General features: G+C 42.6%; 1 protein-coding gene across 2 annotated transcripts in view; it reads left to right on the forward strand.

The window, feature by feature from the left end:
- The window catches only part of COLEC12 (collectin subfamily member 12), a 174,687-nt gene that overhangs the window by 129,334 nt on the left and 26,201 nt on the right, over positions 1 to 19,152 (forward strand). Inside the window, exons 3-5 of one of the 2 annotated variants that reach the window (XM_068237233.1) lie at positions 5,206 to 5,328; positions 12,430 to 12,528; positions 14,711 to 15,757. In XM_068237233.1, coding sequence (XP_068093334.1) covers positions 5,206 to 5,328; positions 12,430 to 12,528; positions 14,711 to 15,757 — 1,269 coding nt within the window. Of the gene's footprint in view, positions 1 to 5,205; positions 5,329 to 7,373; positions 7,438 to 12,429; positions 12,529 to 14,710; positions 15,758 to 19,152 lie in introns of those variants that run through there. The other variant, XM_068237234.1, reaches the window with a different exon arrangement.

A 19,152-nucleotide genomic window follows, 5' to 3' on the forward strand; every position in this document is an offset into this window, starting at 1 on the left:
AAAACTACATTCAACCTTCCAACAGAGGTGTAACAGTTAGAATCTGGAAGATGGAAGCGCCCAATCAATATAAAAAGTGTAAAAACATTAAAGTGGTAATAGTTGACTTGCCTCTCTGACAAGAAGTCAATGGCATCATGGGCTAAAAAGGGCTTGTTTGCACAATTGGGAAGAACATTGCATTTTGCAGATTGAGCTATTTTTCAGATCATTCAATATACAAACTATAGACAGCTAGGGCAAATAGGTATCGGGGCTAAACTCAGACATATGCTACCCCTGATGCAGATGGATGCAGTGATCTACAGTCAGCACACCTACATTGTGCTTGTTATTAGAACAGAACAGAACATTTTTTTTTATATCGCGCTTTTCTCCTGGCGGACTCAAAGCGCCAGAGCTGCAGCCACTAGGACGCGCTCTATAGGCAGTAGCAGTGTTGGGGAGACTTGCCCAAGGTCTCTTACTGAATAGGTGCAGGCTTACTGAACAGGCAGAGCAGACATTGTCAAAACTTCAAAACTTGCACGAACAATAAGGAGATTTTAGCTTGACGGGGAGGATCAGATGGAAGATCAACGTGGGGTGGATGTATGGTCAGCAGAGCAGGATCATCCGCAATGCAGCCTAGGCAGGTGCCAAGGGCCTAATGTGTGTCGGGGTGCCCAACTGCCACTTTCTCTGACCTCTGTCCGATCTCACATTACCAAAAGGACCACAAGGGGAAACCAAAGGTACTACCTTGCCTAGGCCCCCATTTCATCTTAATCCATCTCTGATGGTCAGTATGGTGTTGATATGAGAATTAGTTAATGGGATTAGTGCTGAATTCCTGGACATTTATATAACCTACACTGGCTGTTCACCTCCCAACCCCTACAGCAGCTTTTCTCAACCTTTTTACCCTGGAGGAACCCTGCAAATAAAATGTCACGCAAGATGCCAAGGACCCCTGCAGAGTACTCAAGAAGGAACCCCGGTTGAGAAAGCCTGCCCTACATTGTAGTGTTATAGTGCAAATTAAAATGACAAACAAAAAAAGCAAAGTCCAGCATACTGACAGTATGTCAGACAGTGGAACTCACGGAGATCAATAATTCTGCATAATCATCAAGGGACATGGCCTGTGTTAGCATGGGATAAAGGTTAGAGGCAGTCTATCTATCTATCTATCTATCTATCTATCTATCTATCTATCTATCTATCTATCTATCTATCTATTTATCTATCTATCAGAAATACCTTTTGTGTGAACGCGCCACAAGCTGAGAAGAGAATTACTGAGAGATTATTTGGAAACACAGAGTTCTATAATACCTTAATTTATATTGAAGTTGAGGAATTGTTGCTGCCTGGAGGCCATGCACAGGAAAATCCATAATGTAATTACACAGTTTGTCTCCTAATTCTCACAGTGTCAGCCAGCATTATCACATGACAAGTGTGCAGCAGGCCACTAGACATCAGCACTAATCAGGCTGGATAGCTCCTGGCACTAACCTGCGCTATCAGGGCCTACTAACAACCACAATGACTCTTGCTGTAATGGCTTCAAGCACAGCGGAATTACTCACATTTCTCTTCCTGAACCAGCTCTTCATTTGTAACAGAGCAGACAATGGCTGATTCATCATTCATTTCGCTGTATTTTCTGTGTACTGCTACTTTATGGAGCAGCAACTAATCTTTTTAATTAGTTTTTAGCTTGTTGCGGTGATGCTCTGCCAATCCGCACTGCCTACGTGTGGAAGTGTCCTATCTGCAAATCAAGCTTGCTGAATACATCTGGAAAGTCACAGTCATGAGAGATACCATAATGAACTATACATTAGGATAAGAAACGTAGTGATTCATCCATGTTGCCTTACCTGACCCCCGTCTACTGTGTACATTTTGTAGAAACGCAAATGTAAGCAATTCTTCGTGATCACACTACAAAAGCATGCTGAAAGGAGGCTTATTTGTTTTAGGTCACCCCTTGCTAATAAGATATGCATCACAAGTGCTGTGTCATCTGCACACATGCCTGCTCATCATCAAAGCTTTGTTCAGACATGTGCATGTGATCACTGAGCTCTGAGCAATAGCACAACAGGTCCTTGTTTGTTCCATGCATCCATCCATCCATAATTACCGGGAAAAATAATGTACATTGTAAATGCTCAAGAATGATAACCCCCCCCCCATCCCCTGTTTACGAAAAGTAAACAAGAGCGACACCCATCTGACAGTATCACAGAGGGTGCCTCGAGGTATGCAGCTCTGCTGTGCTTTTATTGTATGAAACTGACAACCAAAGCAACATAGCTTCACCCGTTAAATATTTTATTGCAAAAATGTTTTTAGCAGAAGGCACACTTATTAGCATATAGAAATAGCAGAATATAGAAAGAGCGGCACATTAGAAATAGAGGAAAACACATGCAGAAGTCTATGGGCTGCATACTATTTGCATTTGTGTGCGATTCCCAGTGTGAGTTTATACGCATTTTAAAATCCCACAGCAAGATCCTTCTTCCCACACACTGTATACAAATCGCATGTGATTCACATGCCATTCGCATATAATGCTATCTTATGGGAAATCAAAAAATGATTTGCATTCATTTTGAAAAAAATGTATTTAACAATGTAATTTTTTCACACGTTGAATGTAAATATCTATTAAAAAAAACCCCGCAAAGTGGAAATGCACGAAAAATGCACATAAAACTAAAATTAAATGATGCAGGAAAAAACACAGAAATGCACATGGCAGAAAACTCATATTTTACTGTACTGATAAGTGTGCTGTCAGTCTCAATAGTGCATAGAGTCCCTCTAAAGAGAGAGATTCTACAAGTAAATTGGGGTGCCACATGGTTGGGTGGGGGGGGGTAAGATTGTTGGCTGTGCAGAATAACTGTTGCAGTAGTAGCCATTAGGCACAGATGAGTTGCTATCTCTCGCTGAGGATTAGGGGGAGTCATGGGTTGCTGCCTGTCACTGGGGGTGTGTCATGGGTGCCTGGTCTGTTACTGTGACATTTTGTTAGAACATGCTGCCCAGTTGTTATTTGAGGAGTATGTATATGCAGACTTATTTATATGCCACTGTATGACTGACCTATTGCCACACCTTTTACTGGTCACGCCTCACTTCAAGTTGGACACCACCACTTCAAGCTGTGGCCTTGTCAACAACTGGGGCACAGTTTTCAGTACTTCAGTACCCCATTGACTTGGTGTTAAGATTTAAAACACACCTAACACAACTAAAAAAAAACCCACCAAGCTTCAGACATACCTGGGCCTTCTTCCAGCCCCCCCATAATCTACCAGTAAGTGGTCCCTCACAGGCTTAACTTATCAAGGCTAGAAAAAACTCCACCAGTGTATGTCTAAATCTCACTTTTGTTTTAAGTTCAGATGTGCTTTAAGGCTTTCGTAATCTGTCAAAGTTCTTATAAACTGAACAGAGGCAGGATTGAGCAACATTATTCAGAAATTTTCCAGCTGTCCTGTCTGGCTGCAGCACTGCATATTAAGTAACTTTTGTCAGACTCTCCATCAGAATGGATGTAGAATTGTAAATAAAGTAGCCAGCATCTAGCAAACTTCATCCACTAGCAGCCAGATTAAGGAGCTGGGATATCCATGAGCAGTGCTTGCTCTGTCATCTAATAAACAGACTCTGTTTTTAAAGTAGTATGTTAGAGAAATTTACTTTACAGAACACTTGAATTGAGAGGGATATAGTCTGAGCCTCAGTAACATAAACAGGATGTACATGTATGTCCTGTCAATCACCGGCGGGTGCATGTGCTACCACCACTCATTCATGTCAGGAGTTACACATCTGGGATTGGTGAAAGGGAACATGTGTTCCCCAAGCCAATCGAAGTGCCGGGGATGAATGAACATGACTTCAATCAGGAACCATATTCATTCATAGAACTGAGGGTAAAAAGTAATGTTAAATAAATGATCGAACTCTTCGTTTTTAGCGCCATTTTGCCAGGAAGTTGGAACCAGTGTGCATGGTTTTCCACCTACTAGTTAACACCAACCCACAAGGGTTTTGACACTAGAGCACAGGTATCAAACACAAGGCCCTCGGGATGAATGCAGCCCTCTTTGCCATTTTATGTGGCCCTCAGGAACTTCATATGTGCATCATTTTAAGCAGAAAAAGCACACTGCCTCCCCATCCAGAGTAGCACATCGGTGATAGTGAATTGAGGCCATTGTTTCAACCAGAAACACTAAGATCATTCTGGAGATAAGGCAAGAGAAAACTTACCACCAGACAGTGAGGGAGTTATCTTATCTCTTCATTCGTTAAGTTACCTCCTCTGTAGTTAACTTACCTCCTCTGTAGTTATTTTCACACGCAGTTAATAAACAGCCTGTCTTTAACTGTGGAGTTATTTTAAGAATTGAAGAGTTAACTTAAAGACAGAAGAGTTAACTTTAGGTTTGCCTGAGGTAAAATGTTTTCTGAATACGACATGCCTCATCACCATGGTGATACCTCTAGAAACGTTATTAAAGACAGGAGATAAGCTTAGCGAATTGAGGCCATTGTCAGTTTGACAGTTTGAGCAACAACTTATTTATAGGACCCCTCAGCAGAATTACCATGAGGCCACCACTGGAGATCCAAACCCCCTTGTGTGGCTGGTAACGCCCCCCCCCCCCCCCCACACACACACACACACAACTTTTTGAAAAAGACTATGGGGAAATGAAGGCTAGCATCTAGGATTTTGATTTTGGCCTCTTACGTGATTGAGATTGACGCCCCTGCATTAGAGGGTACTGTGTATTGTAAGGGTGGTAAGAAACTCCTTGCCCTTTACAAAGTCACCCTCCAGGCTCAAGTAAATATTATTATTATTATTAAATATTATTATTATTGAGTAAAAGTAAATTGTTTTTAAAAGTATTTTATGAAAGTTACAATCTGCATCCATTTTCAATATACTTTCCTTCTGTTCTTTACCTCTCCTATGTCCTTGCTTGCAGAACATTGCTCTTCCATCCATGCTTATAAATAGGGATGGTCAATGAAATGCCAATCAGTTTAATGTAAATGTAATGCTAACTTATGTTGCTTGGCAGTGAACCATATAAATGAAGCAGCTGACATCAGCCATAGTGACTTAGTAACATTTATAGCGGGACATTATTTGAGTATAAATATAATAATTGTTTTATTTTGCAGGAATACAGGAGGGAACCCAGTGTACAAAGTGTAAAAGTAACTGGGCACTGAAATTTTCAATCATCTTGCTGTATGTCCTGTGTGCCTTACTCACCATCACAGTGTCCATACTAGGATACAAAGGTATGAGCTCTCATCTCACATACTTCTACAGTAATCCTCTATAATAATCCCCATGTCCATGCGTCCTCCTTTGTCCCTGTGTCCATGCTTTTGGCTTATCATGCATGTGCGCCACGCAGGCAGATGTTGGGAAAGCAGGATGGGGCCAGAGGGGCGGGCGTGTGCAGGCATGGTGGTGTGGGCATTTGCATGCAGATACACGTCGCGATGTGCGCCGGTATGTGTTGCGGCTATGCGCGCTGAACTGCGGTGGTGTTGACAGGAGCGGGAGGGGAGGGTGGTTGTGAGGGGAGAGGCCTAGCGCCCGTTACTGTTTACGGGCCTTAAGTCTAGTTGCTGTATAACCATGGTGATATGGAGGAATTGTGTTATCTGCATGTGTCATGTTATCTAGAACTTAAGAAGCCTAAAAGTTACATAAGGATTCTATATTAACTTTTATGTAAAGTATATTGAAATGTATAAAGTACACTGATCACAAAGGGGACACAGGAACAGAAATTTGCTGTTCCTGTGCCTGCCCTCCCCCCATGCGGTCAGTGTAATGATCGGCTATCCCCATGTCACCTACCTGTGTTCCCCTATGTAGTTAGTGTGATGATTGGCTGCTGTGTCCATTTACATGGCAGTGTAATGAATTGTTGTTCCTGTGTCCCCCTATGTGATCAGTGTATTTACAGTGTACCTGAGCATTGGGATAGAAAAAAATGAAACACACCTGGGGCTTCCTCCAGTTGGGGACAGTTGGAGCATGTGCAGTCCGGCTGCACGCTTCCCCTATTGCGCTCCCGCCACCAGGAGCGAAAGAAGAATAACGTGCGTAAAGTATTACTGCATAATGAGTAGAGCAGAATGCAAAACATTACATGCAATACATTACGCTCTCTGTTCATCATACCCAAAACTTTATACACACTATTCTGCTTAACACAGTTTAGTGACTCTGCTCCCTTGTCAGAGTGTCATAAGTATGATACTGACTAGGCATGACAATAAGATGCAACTCATTCTAGTTCTGAGTGGATCCAGGACTATGCAAATTTTATAATGCAAATATAGGCAGCTTGAAAATGGTTCAATCAAAATCCCAGCAAGGTGGAATGTGATTGGTCCATTTTCAAGCTGCATATATTTATATACAAAATTTTCATAATCCTGCATCGACCATCCCTAATACTGATGTTAGTAACTAGATCTGTGAAGGTTTTTATTTAAAAAAACAACTTTTTGTGCAAACAGTTTTTTATTTTACAAAAAAAGTATGAAAATGCTGCAAAAAATAAAAATATTACCAATATAAATAAATATATGTCTGTCACATATCTGCTTAGGGCTGGTGCACACCAAAACCCGCTAGCAGATCCGCAAAATGCTAGCAGATTTTGAAACGCTTTTTCTTCTTTTTCTGTAGCGTTTCAGCTAGCGTTTTGCGGTTTTGTCTAGCGGTTTTGGTGTAGTAGATTTCCTGTATTGTTACAGTAAAGCTGTTACTGAACAGCTACTGTAACAAAAAACGCCTGGCAAACCGCTCTGAAGTGCCGTTTTTCAGAGCGGTTTGCGTTTTTCCTATACTTAACATTGAGGCAGAAACGCATCCGCAATCCAAAAAATGCCTCACCCAGGCATTTTTCGTTTCTGCAAAACGCCTCCCGCTCTGGTGTGCACCACCCCATTGAGATACATTGACCAAGCAGATCCGCAGCCGCAAGCGGATCTGAAAACGCCCAAAAAGCCGCTCGGTGTGCACCAGACCTGAAAGAGGAAATCCAGCCTAAACAAACATACTGTCATTAAGTTACATTAGTTATGTTAATTAAAATAGATACGGTATGTAATATAATCTCTTATCCACACTGTTTTAAAAGAACAGGCAAATGTTTGATTTCATGATGGCAGCCATCTTTTTGGTTGAAAGGAGGTGACAGGGAGCTTGAGACACAGTTCCAACTGTCCTGTGTCCTGAGCACCTCTCTCCCAGTTGCTAGGCAACGTGAATAACAACATAGGAAATCCCATCATGCTCTGCACAGTATCAGTGAAAAAAAGCCCGGGCTTTTTTTCTTTGATGGGTGGAACTTAGCTAAAAATGCAGCTGAAAATTATGCTTTGGCAAGAAAAACAAAGTTCTGATGCTGTGAAACTGTAAAAGAAACACCAAGCCTTTTCAGTTCTGCTGAGTAGATTTTTAGTCCGGAGGTTCACTTTAATGTAAATTTAGGGCTAAGGTTGGGGCCTGTTCACATAGCAAGCAGCGCTGAGCAATATCCACCGAGGTAGCAGATTTTAGCTCCGCTGTGCCGATCATTTTGGCACCAGTGCTGCGTGGCTACTTTGAGCACCCGGAGTTTCGGCTGGGCGCCACACAAACTAGCTAAAAGAAAAGGTAATACAGCCGCCGGCAATAGCCGGTGCCTGAATTACGTGTCCTCCCTGAGTTGCTACAACTCAGATAAGGAATAGTAATTACCACCCGACAGGAGTTTGTGCAGGCACAGGGTGAGCAGTCTTTCGGTGAGCTGTGTGGCTCTATTCTATTTCAGGGCATGAGACTGCTAATTGCCACTGCTTGGAAAATATTCAGAGACATTTTTCACATGGTATTGCACCACACCCTCTGCAGTGCGAATAGCCCAGCATCGGACGAGGATCCCTTGGCAGCAGTGATAATGAACTATACAGTAGCAGAGCAGAATTCAAATTGCTCTTCTTTACAACCAGGGCAACACTATTTTATTTGGAATACTGATTGTCAGCTTTGCTGCGCCAGTAATTGAGACAGAGCAGGATCCTTTCCTATTCATTTTCAACACATGCACAAAACTGGCAGCAAGTCTTGTTTTTTGTTTGACATGCTATGGAATAACTGTATTTTATATGTACATAAACACAAAACATTTAGGGCCTGTTTCCACTAAACACGATTTTTCTGATGCAGATTTTCCCATAGGCATTCATTGGAGTTTTTCTGCACCCATTCTGCATCTAATCTGCATGTAGTGGAAACAGGCCCTAAGGCCTCTTTCACAGTAGGACGTTGCGGTTTGATGCGACTTTAAAGTCGCACCGCAAATTACAACGCAATGTCCCAAAAAAGTCGCAACGCAACTTAATGCCCCGTTATCGTCGCATACAGTAGACCTTACAGGCAATGAAAAGTATGCTTTCAAGTCATTACTGAGCATGTGCAAACAGTCCAACGCAGCTAATAACGTGTATAACGCACAGCATGCAGCACTTTCTAAAAACGCTACACCTTACACACAAGACTTAGTACTGCTGTGCGACTTTTTGGGGGCATTGCGTTGTAATTTGCGGTGCAACTTTAACCTCCTTGCCGGTTATCCCGAGCTCAGCTCGGGGTAACCTGCGCAGGAGGATTGCTCAGGCCCCGCTGGGCCGATTTTCAAAAAAAAATTTTCTTGCACGCAGCTAGCACTTTGCTAGCTGCGTGCCTTTCTCGATCGCCGCCGCAGATTCGCCGCTACCCGCCGCGCCGCCCCCCCCCCTCCAGACCCCTTGCACAGCCTGGCAATCAGTGCCAGGCAGCGCTGAGGGGTGGATCGGGATTCCCTCTGACGTCCCGATGTCCATGACGTCGGTGACGTCATCCTGCCCCGTCGCCATGGCGACTGGGGAAGCCCAGCAGGAAATCCCGTTCTGTACGGGATTTCCTGCTCACTCCGGCGATCGGAGTGGGTGGGGGGATGCCGCTGCTCAGCGGCGATCATGTAGCGAGTCCTGGGCTCGCTACATGATTTAAAAAAAATCATTTAAAAAAAATAAAAAAATGTAAAAGTGCTCTGCTGCCCCCTTGCCGCGGGAATTGGACCGGCAAGGGGGTTAACAAGCAGGGTATGTGTGTGTTAGGAGGGTTAGGCTACCCTCCTGCTCCTCACAGATGATAAATTGACTTGAAATCAGAGCTGACAGCATAAGTCACCTGTGTCAGACTCAGCTCTACGGAGCCATGGACCATAGAGAAGATGTTGCACTAGAATCCCTATGGCTGTATGACAGCTGAATATTACAGACCACCAAAACCGGCTTTCTAAGTCCAGACACTGTGTAAAAGCAGTGTAAGGCCTCTTTTCCATGGACAGTTGAACTGTGTTCTCAGCAAGCAGTTACCAGGTAGCAGTGAGCAGTTACCAGGCAGCAGTGAGCAGTTGTGAAAGTTTGAGAGGCATTTCACTACCTATCAACTGTCCGTGGAAAAGAGGCCAAAGGCCCCATTCACACTTAGAAACGCAAAACGCCGGCGATTTTTTTCGGCGTTTTGCAGGAGTGATTTTTCCGCGATTTCACGTGGAAAAATCACTGAACACTGCGGCGATTTTGCCGCAATCGCGCTTAGCGCTTCTATAGCACAGAAACGCGATTGCCGAGAAATCGCCTGAAAATGGTGCAGGCAACGCGCTTGCGTTTCACGTTTTTGGGCGATTTGCGGCGATTAGCGCAAATCGCCCAAGTAAGAACGGGCCCATAGGGTTTCATTACACTAGCACTTTTAAAAAGCGCTAGCGCTTGAGCGTTTTGCCGAAATCGCGGCAAAATGCTCTAGTGTGAATGGGCCTTAAGAAATGTTTTGTTAATTGCAATATGCATATGAGCATACCAGTTTAGAGTGAACAAAACTGTGCAGTGCTGTAGAACCAATTTATATGGAAAGGGCCATATGCAATTCACTTTTTCTCCTGAGTTTTCTCCTAGGAGATAATTTTTAATCTTCAATTTTAAAATAACGTTTAAGCAACTTGCAATGGAAAATGTACCAAAAAGTAGGTGAAAATGTACTGTCAAAATTATTTTGAGTATTTGTTTGCTTGCTGGCAGTTGAGAAAGTTGTGAAAGCTGTCCCCCCACAAACAATGTATACAAGGGGGTGACCAACTAGACTGGCTCATAATCTAATGCTGGGAATACACCATGGCCCATATGCAATTCACGTTTTCTCCTGAGTTTTCTCCTAGGAGATAATCTTTCAGCTCCTATTTACATTAACTTTTTAGCACTTTTCAATGGAAAAAGTACCACGAAGTAAGTCAAAAAGTACTGTCCAAATTATTTTGAGTATTTATTTGCTGGCTGGTGTTGTAAAGGGCATTTTATTTACAAGTTGTGAAACTATCACCTAGGAGAAAACTCAGGTGATAAAGTGAATTGCATATGGGACCATAAGTTTTTTCAGCAGATAGATGGTTTGATAGATAATTTCTGACAAGTCCCATCTTATTTTCAATAGTTTTTCTGATCTATTTCTCATAGAAGTGAATGGAAATTTATGAGAAAATCGATCGAAAATAAGTCGGACAGTAAGTCGACTGAAAAATCTCATTGTGTATTCCTATCATAAAGTGGCTCATAGTGAATGCAAAAATCCCAATATCTGCATCGTGTTGATTCAGAGCTGAAAAAGAAAAGACCAGGGTGGAGATAAATAAGATAATGGACTGTGACTAAAGGTGGCCATACACATATAGATTTGCAGCAGAATCGACCATCAGATAAATTGCTGTCAGATGCTTGTCAAGTCGAATCTGACAGGAATCTATCTGATGTGTGCCACACACTAAAAATAGATTTCCAATAGATTTCAGAATGAAATCTATTCGAAATCTATTGAAGATCGATCTAAATGCATTATTGCACCATTAGATCCAATACAACTCTATGGACCATCGATCTGCTGCCAGCAGCAGATCGACCTAGATTTTCCATCCTGTCAGAGAGATCAAATCAATCGAAATTGATCTAAATTGATCGCAAATCGATCGATTTGCTTGATTTGAAAGAATCGATTTCTGATCGATTCTATAGAATTAATCGATTGATCAATGGCTGAAATCGACCAGTGTATGGGCCCCTAAAGAGATGCTTCACCAAAGTGCATGTACTACATTGTTAAAGGATTACCTCTACTCAACACACATATAGAAGCGATCATTACCACTGCAGCAGTGACTACAGGAGAGAACCATAATGCTAGGTACACACCATACAATTTTCTGTGATGCTGGGAATACACGGCTCGATTTTGAGCCATTAAGATGGCTCGATAGATAATTTCTGACATGTCCGATCTCCTGCCCGATCGTTTTGCCGCTCGATTTCTCATTGAAGTGAATTTAAAAAAAGAGAAAAGCGAGCGGACGATAAGAGAATCGAGCGGCCAAAACGATCGGGCGCAGAATCGAGCGTCAGACCCATGTATTCCCAGCATTAGATTTTCTGTTAGATTTACCTGCCAGATAGATAATTTCCAACATGTTGGATATTATCTCTCTAACCATCTATCTGCCTAGCAATTAGGCATTGTTCTACTCAGCAGGAGATAACCAGAAGACAATGCACCAGAGATAATGACCAGTCTCTACAGAAAATAATCTAACAGAAAAATCTAACAGAAAATGATATGGTGTGTACTAGGCATAAGAGCCGCTCAGGTCCAGGGGCCCTGGTGCAGTCGCAAGCTCTGCATCCCCTAGCCTATTGCTATACCACTGTTCTGAATTTCAGACAAGATACTGTAGATGAGGTTTATACAGGAAGGCTCTCTGAAACATTACAAGCGCTAATGCTGGGAATACACGGCTCGATTTTGAGCCATTAAGATGGCTCGATAGATAATTTCCGACATGTCTGATCTCACGCCCGATTGTTTTGTCTCTCGACTCCGGATTGAAGTGAATGGAGAAAGATAAGAAAAATTAGCAGAAAATAAGAAAATTGACTGCGGAATCGAGCGGCGAAACGATTGAGCAGGAGAATCGAGTGGCAAAATCGAGCCGTGTATGCCCAGCATAACATTGCATACTTTTTTTTTCACCAGGAAAGTAACATGTATACTTTACATTATCTACAGGAGAACTGTCTGCCAAAAGATGTATTCTTTTGTCTGGAGATGGGCTCTGCTCACATAACTTCCCAACAATTTAAAGTTGTAATTTCTCATTAACAAAACATTGATAATAAAATGTTAATAGTTTACATGTTTACATTCTATAGTTGCCATTAGATCCAAGCCTTTTGTAATACCGACACCCTTCTTTGATTGTAGCAAAGATCTGACTCGCCAGGTAACTTGTGCTTTGCTCCTCTCAGTTGTAGAAAGAATGGACGGTGTTTCAGGTGACATGGAAAGTTCTCACAGGGGATATAATAACAAAATCGTTGAAGTGGAGCAGAATTTGAAGAAGTTAGGTAATGTGTCACATTCATTTACATGTGTTGGTTTATTGGCATTCAGTAATCCAGTGTTTGGTGTGATAACTTCCAGCTTCACAATGTGCGATGATGTATTTGATCTTGTGAAATATGATGAAAGTAGAAGAAAAGATGGTGGATAATAGTCATTTTTTAAACAGAAAACTGCAGAAACTTTTCAAGCCGGTTTTACATCTATTTTTTGTGTTGAGATGGGGATGTGATGCTACTGCTGCATCCCACCGCAATGCAAAAAGTGACAAACATATGACCCTGCAGCAGAGTGCGCCAACAGGGTCATATGCGTAGTGCCGCCCCTCGCCGCATGACATACTCCCTGCCGGGCAGGAAGTACGTCACTGGGATTCCCGCTATGTTGCACCTCGCTCCGGGTGTTGCCGACAGACTTCCATGACCCCTTGCACAGATAAGTCCGGCGCGCTGCAAGGGACAGCAATAATTGTGAATGTCTCCATATACACTCTCTTATTGCTTTTGCGGCCCCTTGCAACAAAATAGGGTAACACAAAGCAGGTTTACCCCGCTAGTGCAAAAGAGGCCTCAAAGTGATCCCAAGCTGACATAAGAAATAAGTTTCTTACCTAGGTAGAGGGTTTCCTGGATAGTCCAGAGGCTTCCCATATCTACCTTGACCCCACCTCGGATATGTTCCGGTGTTTGTGCTTGTACGTGGAACCCGGCCACCAGAACATATCCAAGTACAGCAAGGCCTACACAGTAAGCTGAAGGTACCCTCTCACAAGCGGCCTCGTGCTGCTGCCCTTGCGCGGCCGTACTCATACAGGTGCAGTATGGCCGTGCTTGTGCAGGAAGAGGAGCGTTGCCGCAAACTAAAAGAGGGTCACGGCCAGTGGGGGTTGAGGAGGACACCGGAAACCTTTGGATCATCCAGAGGCCTCCCTCTTCTTAGGTATCTATTAATGTGTCAATACAAATGTAGTATGTCTTAAAGTACCAGTATTGCCTTTTACTTTCTTTCCCTCTCCATTTAGATCGGTCATGAGTCCAGCTCTGTGTTTGCAGTTTAGCTTTCTTCCAGACATGATGAGACTGGCGGCCTTTGTGTGTGTAGGTCATTACTGCTATCTATGCAGTATTATTTAGTAAGAACGTTCGCAGACAAGTGACTGGCAAAAAAATCTGAAGTTTTTACAACCAAATTGGAGATGACTTTACGCAGCGTCTCTGATGTTGTTTCCAAGGCTGAGTTTCCAATTTCCTGGAAGAGCGCCTTCTAGAATGGAATATTTTATGATTTATAATATAAATTATTATTTCATATTTACTGTATATAGTTCCAGCAACTTCTGCAGTGCTTTTACATAGTGTACATAGTCTTGTCCCTAGCTGTCCCTTAGTGGCGCTCACAATCTAATTCCTAACATAGTCATCAATGTTGTAGTCTAAGGCCATTTTTTGGGGAAAGGAGCCAATTAACCTTTCTGTATTTGGGGGGGGGGTCGTGGGAGAAAACCAGAGTACGAGGAGGAAGTCCATGACATGGGAAGAACATACAAACTCCATGCAGATAGTGTCCTAGCCTAGACTTGAACTGGGGACTCAGTGCTGCAAGGCAAGAGTGCTATCCACTACACCACCATGTTGCCCATGATATATTTTGTATTGTTGCATAATTTCGAATGTGTAGTAATAATGCATTTCAATACAGCAAAACTAATTCAGATATGGACAGGTGCGTGAAGGGCATGGCTTGAACTAATGGATGGGATTTAAGTTGTCCCTATTGTGATTGTGAAATAAATTTTACCAGACCTTGCTTCAATTCACAAAAATTCAGTTTTTTTAAACCATCATAGCTAATGGATAAACTGAATTTTTTGTGTATTGAAGCACAGGTCTGTTATAATTTATTTCACATTAGGTACATGAACTGCACCTGACCTGTACTCCATCATGCTATATAGGGTACCACTTTTTCCTGAAGTAATCCTCGATTTCCAGGACTGCTCTATTTTTAATTGTAGCTGTCCGACTGGTTCGTGTTTATAGCGTAAGTCCGATGAGGCTGGTTAAAATGACATACAGTTAAAATGGCCATAGCAGCAGATAGAAAATAGACATGTAGTTTGAACTGGTTAGCTGTGAGTGTAAAATATTTTTTTATTATGTATATTACTGTATTATATGTATTTTTCAGATGACCAAGCAGGAGAAAAATCCCTCAACACCAACTCAGAGCTCTCAAGTGTGAGGACAGACATCTTAGTCCTTCGTCAGCAGCTCCGTGAGATCACAGAAAAAAGCACCAGGAACAAAGAAGCACTAGAGAAGTTACAAGAAGCCGACGCCCTCCTAGATGCCAAACAAAACCAAATGAAAAGTGCGTTAGACACTAACTCTATCATGATTAATGGCATCAATCAAACATTACAGGTCTACAACAGTTATGTCTCCAGCCTGCAGCAAGATACCACAAGCCTTCAGAGCAACCTTCAGAGCCAAATGCAGTCAAGCAGCATGCTCACGTCAAGTGTTAACAACCTGAATCTAACGCAGACTCAGCAGAGGACAGTCATAAGCACATTACAGAGGTCTGTGGACGATACAAGCCAAGCTATTCAACGGATCAAGAATGACTTCCAAAGCTTACAGCAGGGCGTCCTTCAGAGTCGAAAAGATACAGAATGGCTGAAGGAGAGGGTGCAGAACCTACAAGGCATCGCAGCTAATAACTCGGCTCTTGTAAAGGCCACCAACGAGACAGTAGAAGATATGAGCAATCAGCTAAACACTCTTAGTGGTCAAATTGACAATGTCACAGTGATTGCCCAAACAAATGAGCAAAATCTAAAGGATCTCCAGGATTACCATAAAGAATACGAGAACAGGACAAATGCCAAATTCAACTATTTGGAAGACCGTTTCCAGAAATTTGAAGAAGATATTGTAGGTATAATTGGTAACATTAGCCACACGGCTCACCATCTAAGGACGCTTACTAGTAATCTTAATGAGGTGAGGACCACTTGCACGGAGACGCTGAGCAAGCATACAGATGAAATAATTCAGCTGAATAATTCTCTCATCAATATTCAGCTGGACTCCACGTTTCTAAAGACTCAGCAGGATGGTATGAGACTGAGGTTAGATAATGAAGTTACCAATTTGTCTATAATTATGGAAGAAATGAAGGTGGTGGATTCCAAGCATGGACAACTGATAAAGAATTTCACAATATTGCAAGGTGAGAGCTTGTCATTATGTTACGAATTTTCGGTATTCTGTCTGATGGGTCATTTTTCTTTATGCCCCATGCAGTTGCCAACCTGCATTGTGCTTATTTTTCAAATATGACATATTTTCATGAATCCGTAGTTTTATTTCATACATTTAAATGCATTAGTTGAGTGTAGTGATGGTAGCAAACTTTGCAAAAATGTAAACTATGAAATTAACCAGGAATGCGAAAATAGCTACGACTGTCCTTGTTTGTTAATGCGCACCTGAAGTGAAACATTAAACATGCATTACCAGGATAATGCACATGTTGTCCTAGAGTCCTAGGTTTCATTCCTGGCCTGGACACTATCTTTCTGGAGGCTTTATGTTCTCCACACGGTTGATTAAGATTCCTCTGGGCACTCTGGTTTCCTCCAACATTTCAAAAGCATACTGATAAGTTGATTCCCTGCGGTTTCTTCTTTTTGTTTTCCCAAACCCTCTGATAAGTTGATTGTTCTCTCCCAAGCTGGCCTACTCTGGCAGGGATATTTGAGTAGGACTACAGCTATAATGTAGTATGACTATAGCTATGTACACACACAACTAAAGTTGGCTGAGGGGGCCAGTAATGACCGCCTCACAGATAGTCAAGCTTGTGTACAGGATACCCCAACTGTCACCTTGCAAGCGATCCACTAGGCAGATCGACTTGGCCGAGCAACTGCTGATTGTACTGTGCACACCGCATGACCTCACTGACGCGCCACTCTGTCATCCTTCCGCCTTCCCACACAGCAGCAGAGTGTGTCATCAGCTGTACAGCTGACTTCCCATCTGAGCAGCCTGGCCAAGTGATATCGCCAAAAGTGATCAGGTCCTAATCCCTGACAAAGGTCACAGGTGTGTACGCACGCACACTATGATAGGGATTCAATTGTGAGCTCCTCTGAGGGCAGTCAGTGACATGACTATATGCTCAGTAAAGTGCTGCAGAAGAGCGCTATATAAATGCAGTAAGCGCTATATAAATATTTATTAATAACAGTATTTAAAATGCAAACCCTATGATCCATGAAAAATACCTTAAAAATAAGTCTCTAAATATTTTCATTTTAATCTCTGGCCAATGGTCACATGATTACCTCCCAGCTCTCCTCAAAGCACCATACTGCCAGACTTCCTTCTGAGCTTCCCGCAGTCCAAGCCACACCTCTCTCCCATACGGCTCCGTGCATCAGAGGATATGTGGCAGTTCAAGCCATGCCAACTCCCCATTGCCTAAATGGGGACACTCCATTAAAATTAAATACAAGGATTCTGCTTTTTTTTTTTTCTCTTAAAGACGGAAGCTACCATCATCTTCTTTTCTCTTCACTTTTTTCAGAGCAACACTAGCAAACTTTAGGTCACCTTCCCAGAACTTTGATATGAGAGCATACAGAATAGCTAGAAGAAAAAGTACAAGATCAAATCCCAAGTTTAGCTTCTTGCTGCACGTTTCTCAAATTAAATAGAACGGGACACTAAAAGGAATAGCACTTTCCAGAAGAAGGCCATTGGCCCTGATTACTACGAGGCAAAATTTGCTTTGTTTTACAGTTTCTCTTTTGATGAAAAATAGTTGCATGCATTTTAGAAGGAAGGTGTTATTGTTTTTGGTCAATTTAATTTTATTGTTTAATGCGTAAGGGCTAGTTTACAGTGCTCAGTTGCGCTGTAGGATAATTCTGCATGTGAAATCACTGCCCATGCAATTCTATGGGCCTGTTCACAGTAACAGATTGCGTTATTTTAACTCTATTGCAAAATCATATACTGATTGCTGTCTCATGCACATATGAATTTTATTACTGCCTTAGCTGCCTAATGCTGAATCGCAACACATTAAAATAACACAGACATTTAAAATCACTACCTGGCCAGGAGCGCTTGCAATTCATATAAGGGACCTGACCCATGTATACATGCAGCGTTATCGCCCAGCCTTAGCCTATGCAGAAAACGCTCTGCACCACATGGGTCAATAAGGTCCACAGCCCACCACCGCTACACCCTGCACACTGTGCGCCGCTGTTTCAAACTGCACACTCTCTGCACGGAATATGGATCTTCATAATGATGGCTCAATACGGAAGTCCGCTTGGAGAGATCAAAACTTTTTAGATTGCATATAAAGATCTGCCTCACATGGCACACTGGGGTTGGCTATTCGTCTGACTTAACTTGACAAGTAACGTCACAGTGTGACTTGCGGTACTTGCACGTTCAGGAGGCGGACTCCAGTCCGCTTGAAATCCAGACCTTCAGTGCACTGAGTCGCTTGATCGCGTAATTCCGCTCTCATCAAAAGCAGCTCACCGGTATGGTCTCGTAGCTCTTGTTTGATACAACTGGGGATCCCGGCAGTGTGGAGTATCGCTCAGCGTGCCGGCGTTTGCACGTGGGAGGCCAGCGCGAGCACTCCTGCGGTAGCCACGCCTACTGACGCGTTTCGCCCCGCCCACGGGGCTTTTTCAAGGTAGCGAATAGCGATAGGTCTGGACATCTCTCCTCCTAAGCTCATTCACTCAAAACTCCGCCTCCAGCTTGTATTCTCCATGGCAACAAGTGCCTCCATTAATTTACATTTCCTGGTAACGGTGGAGGTGGCTAATAGCCGCGGGAGATGTACTGGATTCATACTCATTCATTTTACTCCATTTCCTTTTTAGATTGTTTCACTGACAATAATATAGGATAATAGGATTTTGGTCACTAGTTATATATTGATATTTTGGTATTTCCACACTAAGGAAGCAGATTATCGCTTGTTACAAGAAGTACACCAGGTTTAGATCAGTGTTCAAGCCTCTGGGTATTAATGTCCCCAGACGGTAGATCCAGTTATTTTAACTCACTGCATGCAAGCTTTGTATTAAAGTCTGTGTCCAGTCTCCATTGCAGATCACACACATTTTAAAATGTGCAGTATGTAACTGACCAACTGACCACTGTGAACCTAGCCAAAAAGGATTTTTTTTAATATATTTTGCATTGTTCATACATTTAATAGAGGATGTACTCATGATACTCTGCAGTGCCTTTAAATCTGAAGGCACTCTCTGTATAAACTAATAAACAGGGGGATAGAGGAAGGGGGCAGCCGGGCAGGGCAGTCATGTGGAGGAGCCATTGCGCATCTCAGCTCAGCCCAAGTTAAGAAGAGTAGGAGGCAAATCACTTTTTGTTATGCTAGCATGGTATTCTAATGTATGAGAATCTACTCAGCAAAACTGAAAAGGTGTGGTGTTTCTTTAACAGTTTCACAGCATCAGAACTTTGTTTTTCTTACCAAAGCATCATTTTTAGCTGCATTTTTAGCTAAGCTCCACCTATCAAAGAAAACTGCCTGGGCTTTTTTTCCGCTGATGCTGTGCA

The sequence above is a fragment of the Hyperolius riggenbachi genome, chromosome 5 (assembly GCF_040937935.1).
Source record: "Hyperolius riggenbachi isolate aHypRig1 chromosome 5, aHypRig1.pri, whole genome shotgun sequence".
Taxonomy (NCBI): domain Eukaryota; kingdom Metazoa; phylum Chordata; class Amphibia; order Anura; family Hyperoliidae; genus Hyperolius; species Hyperolius riggenbachi.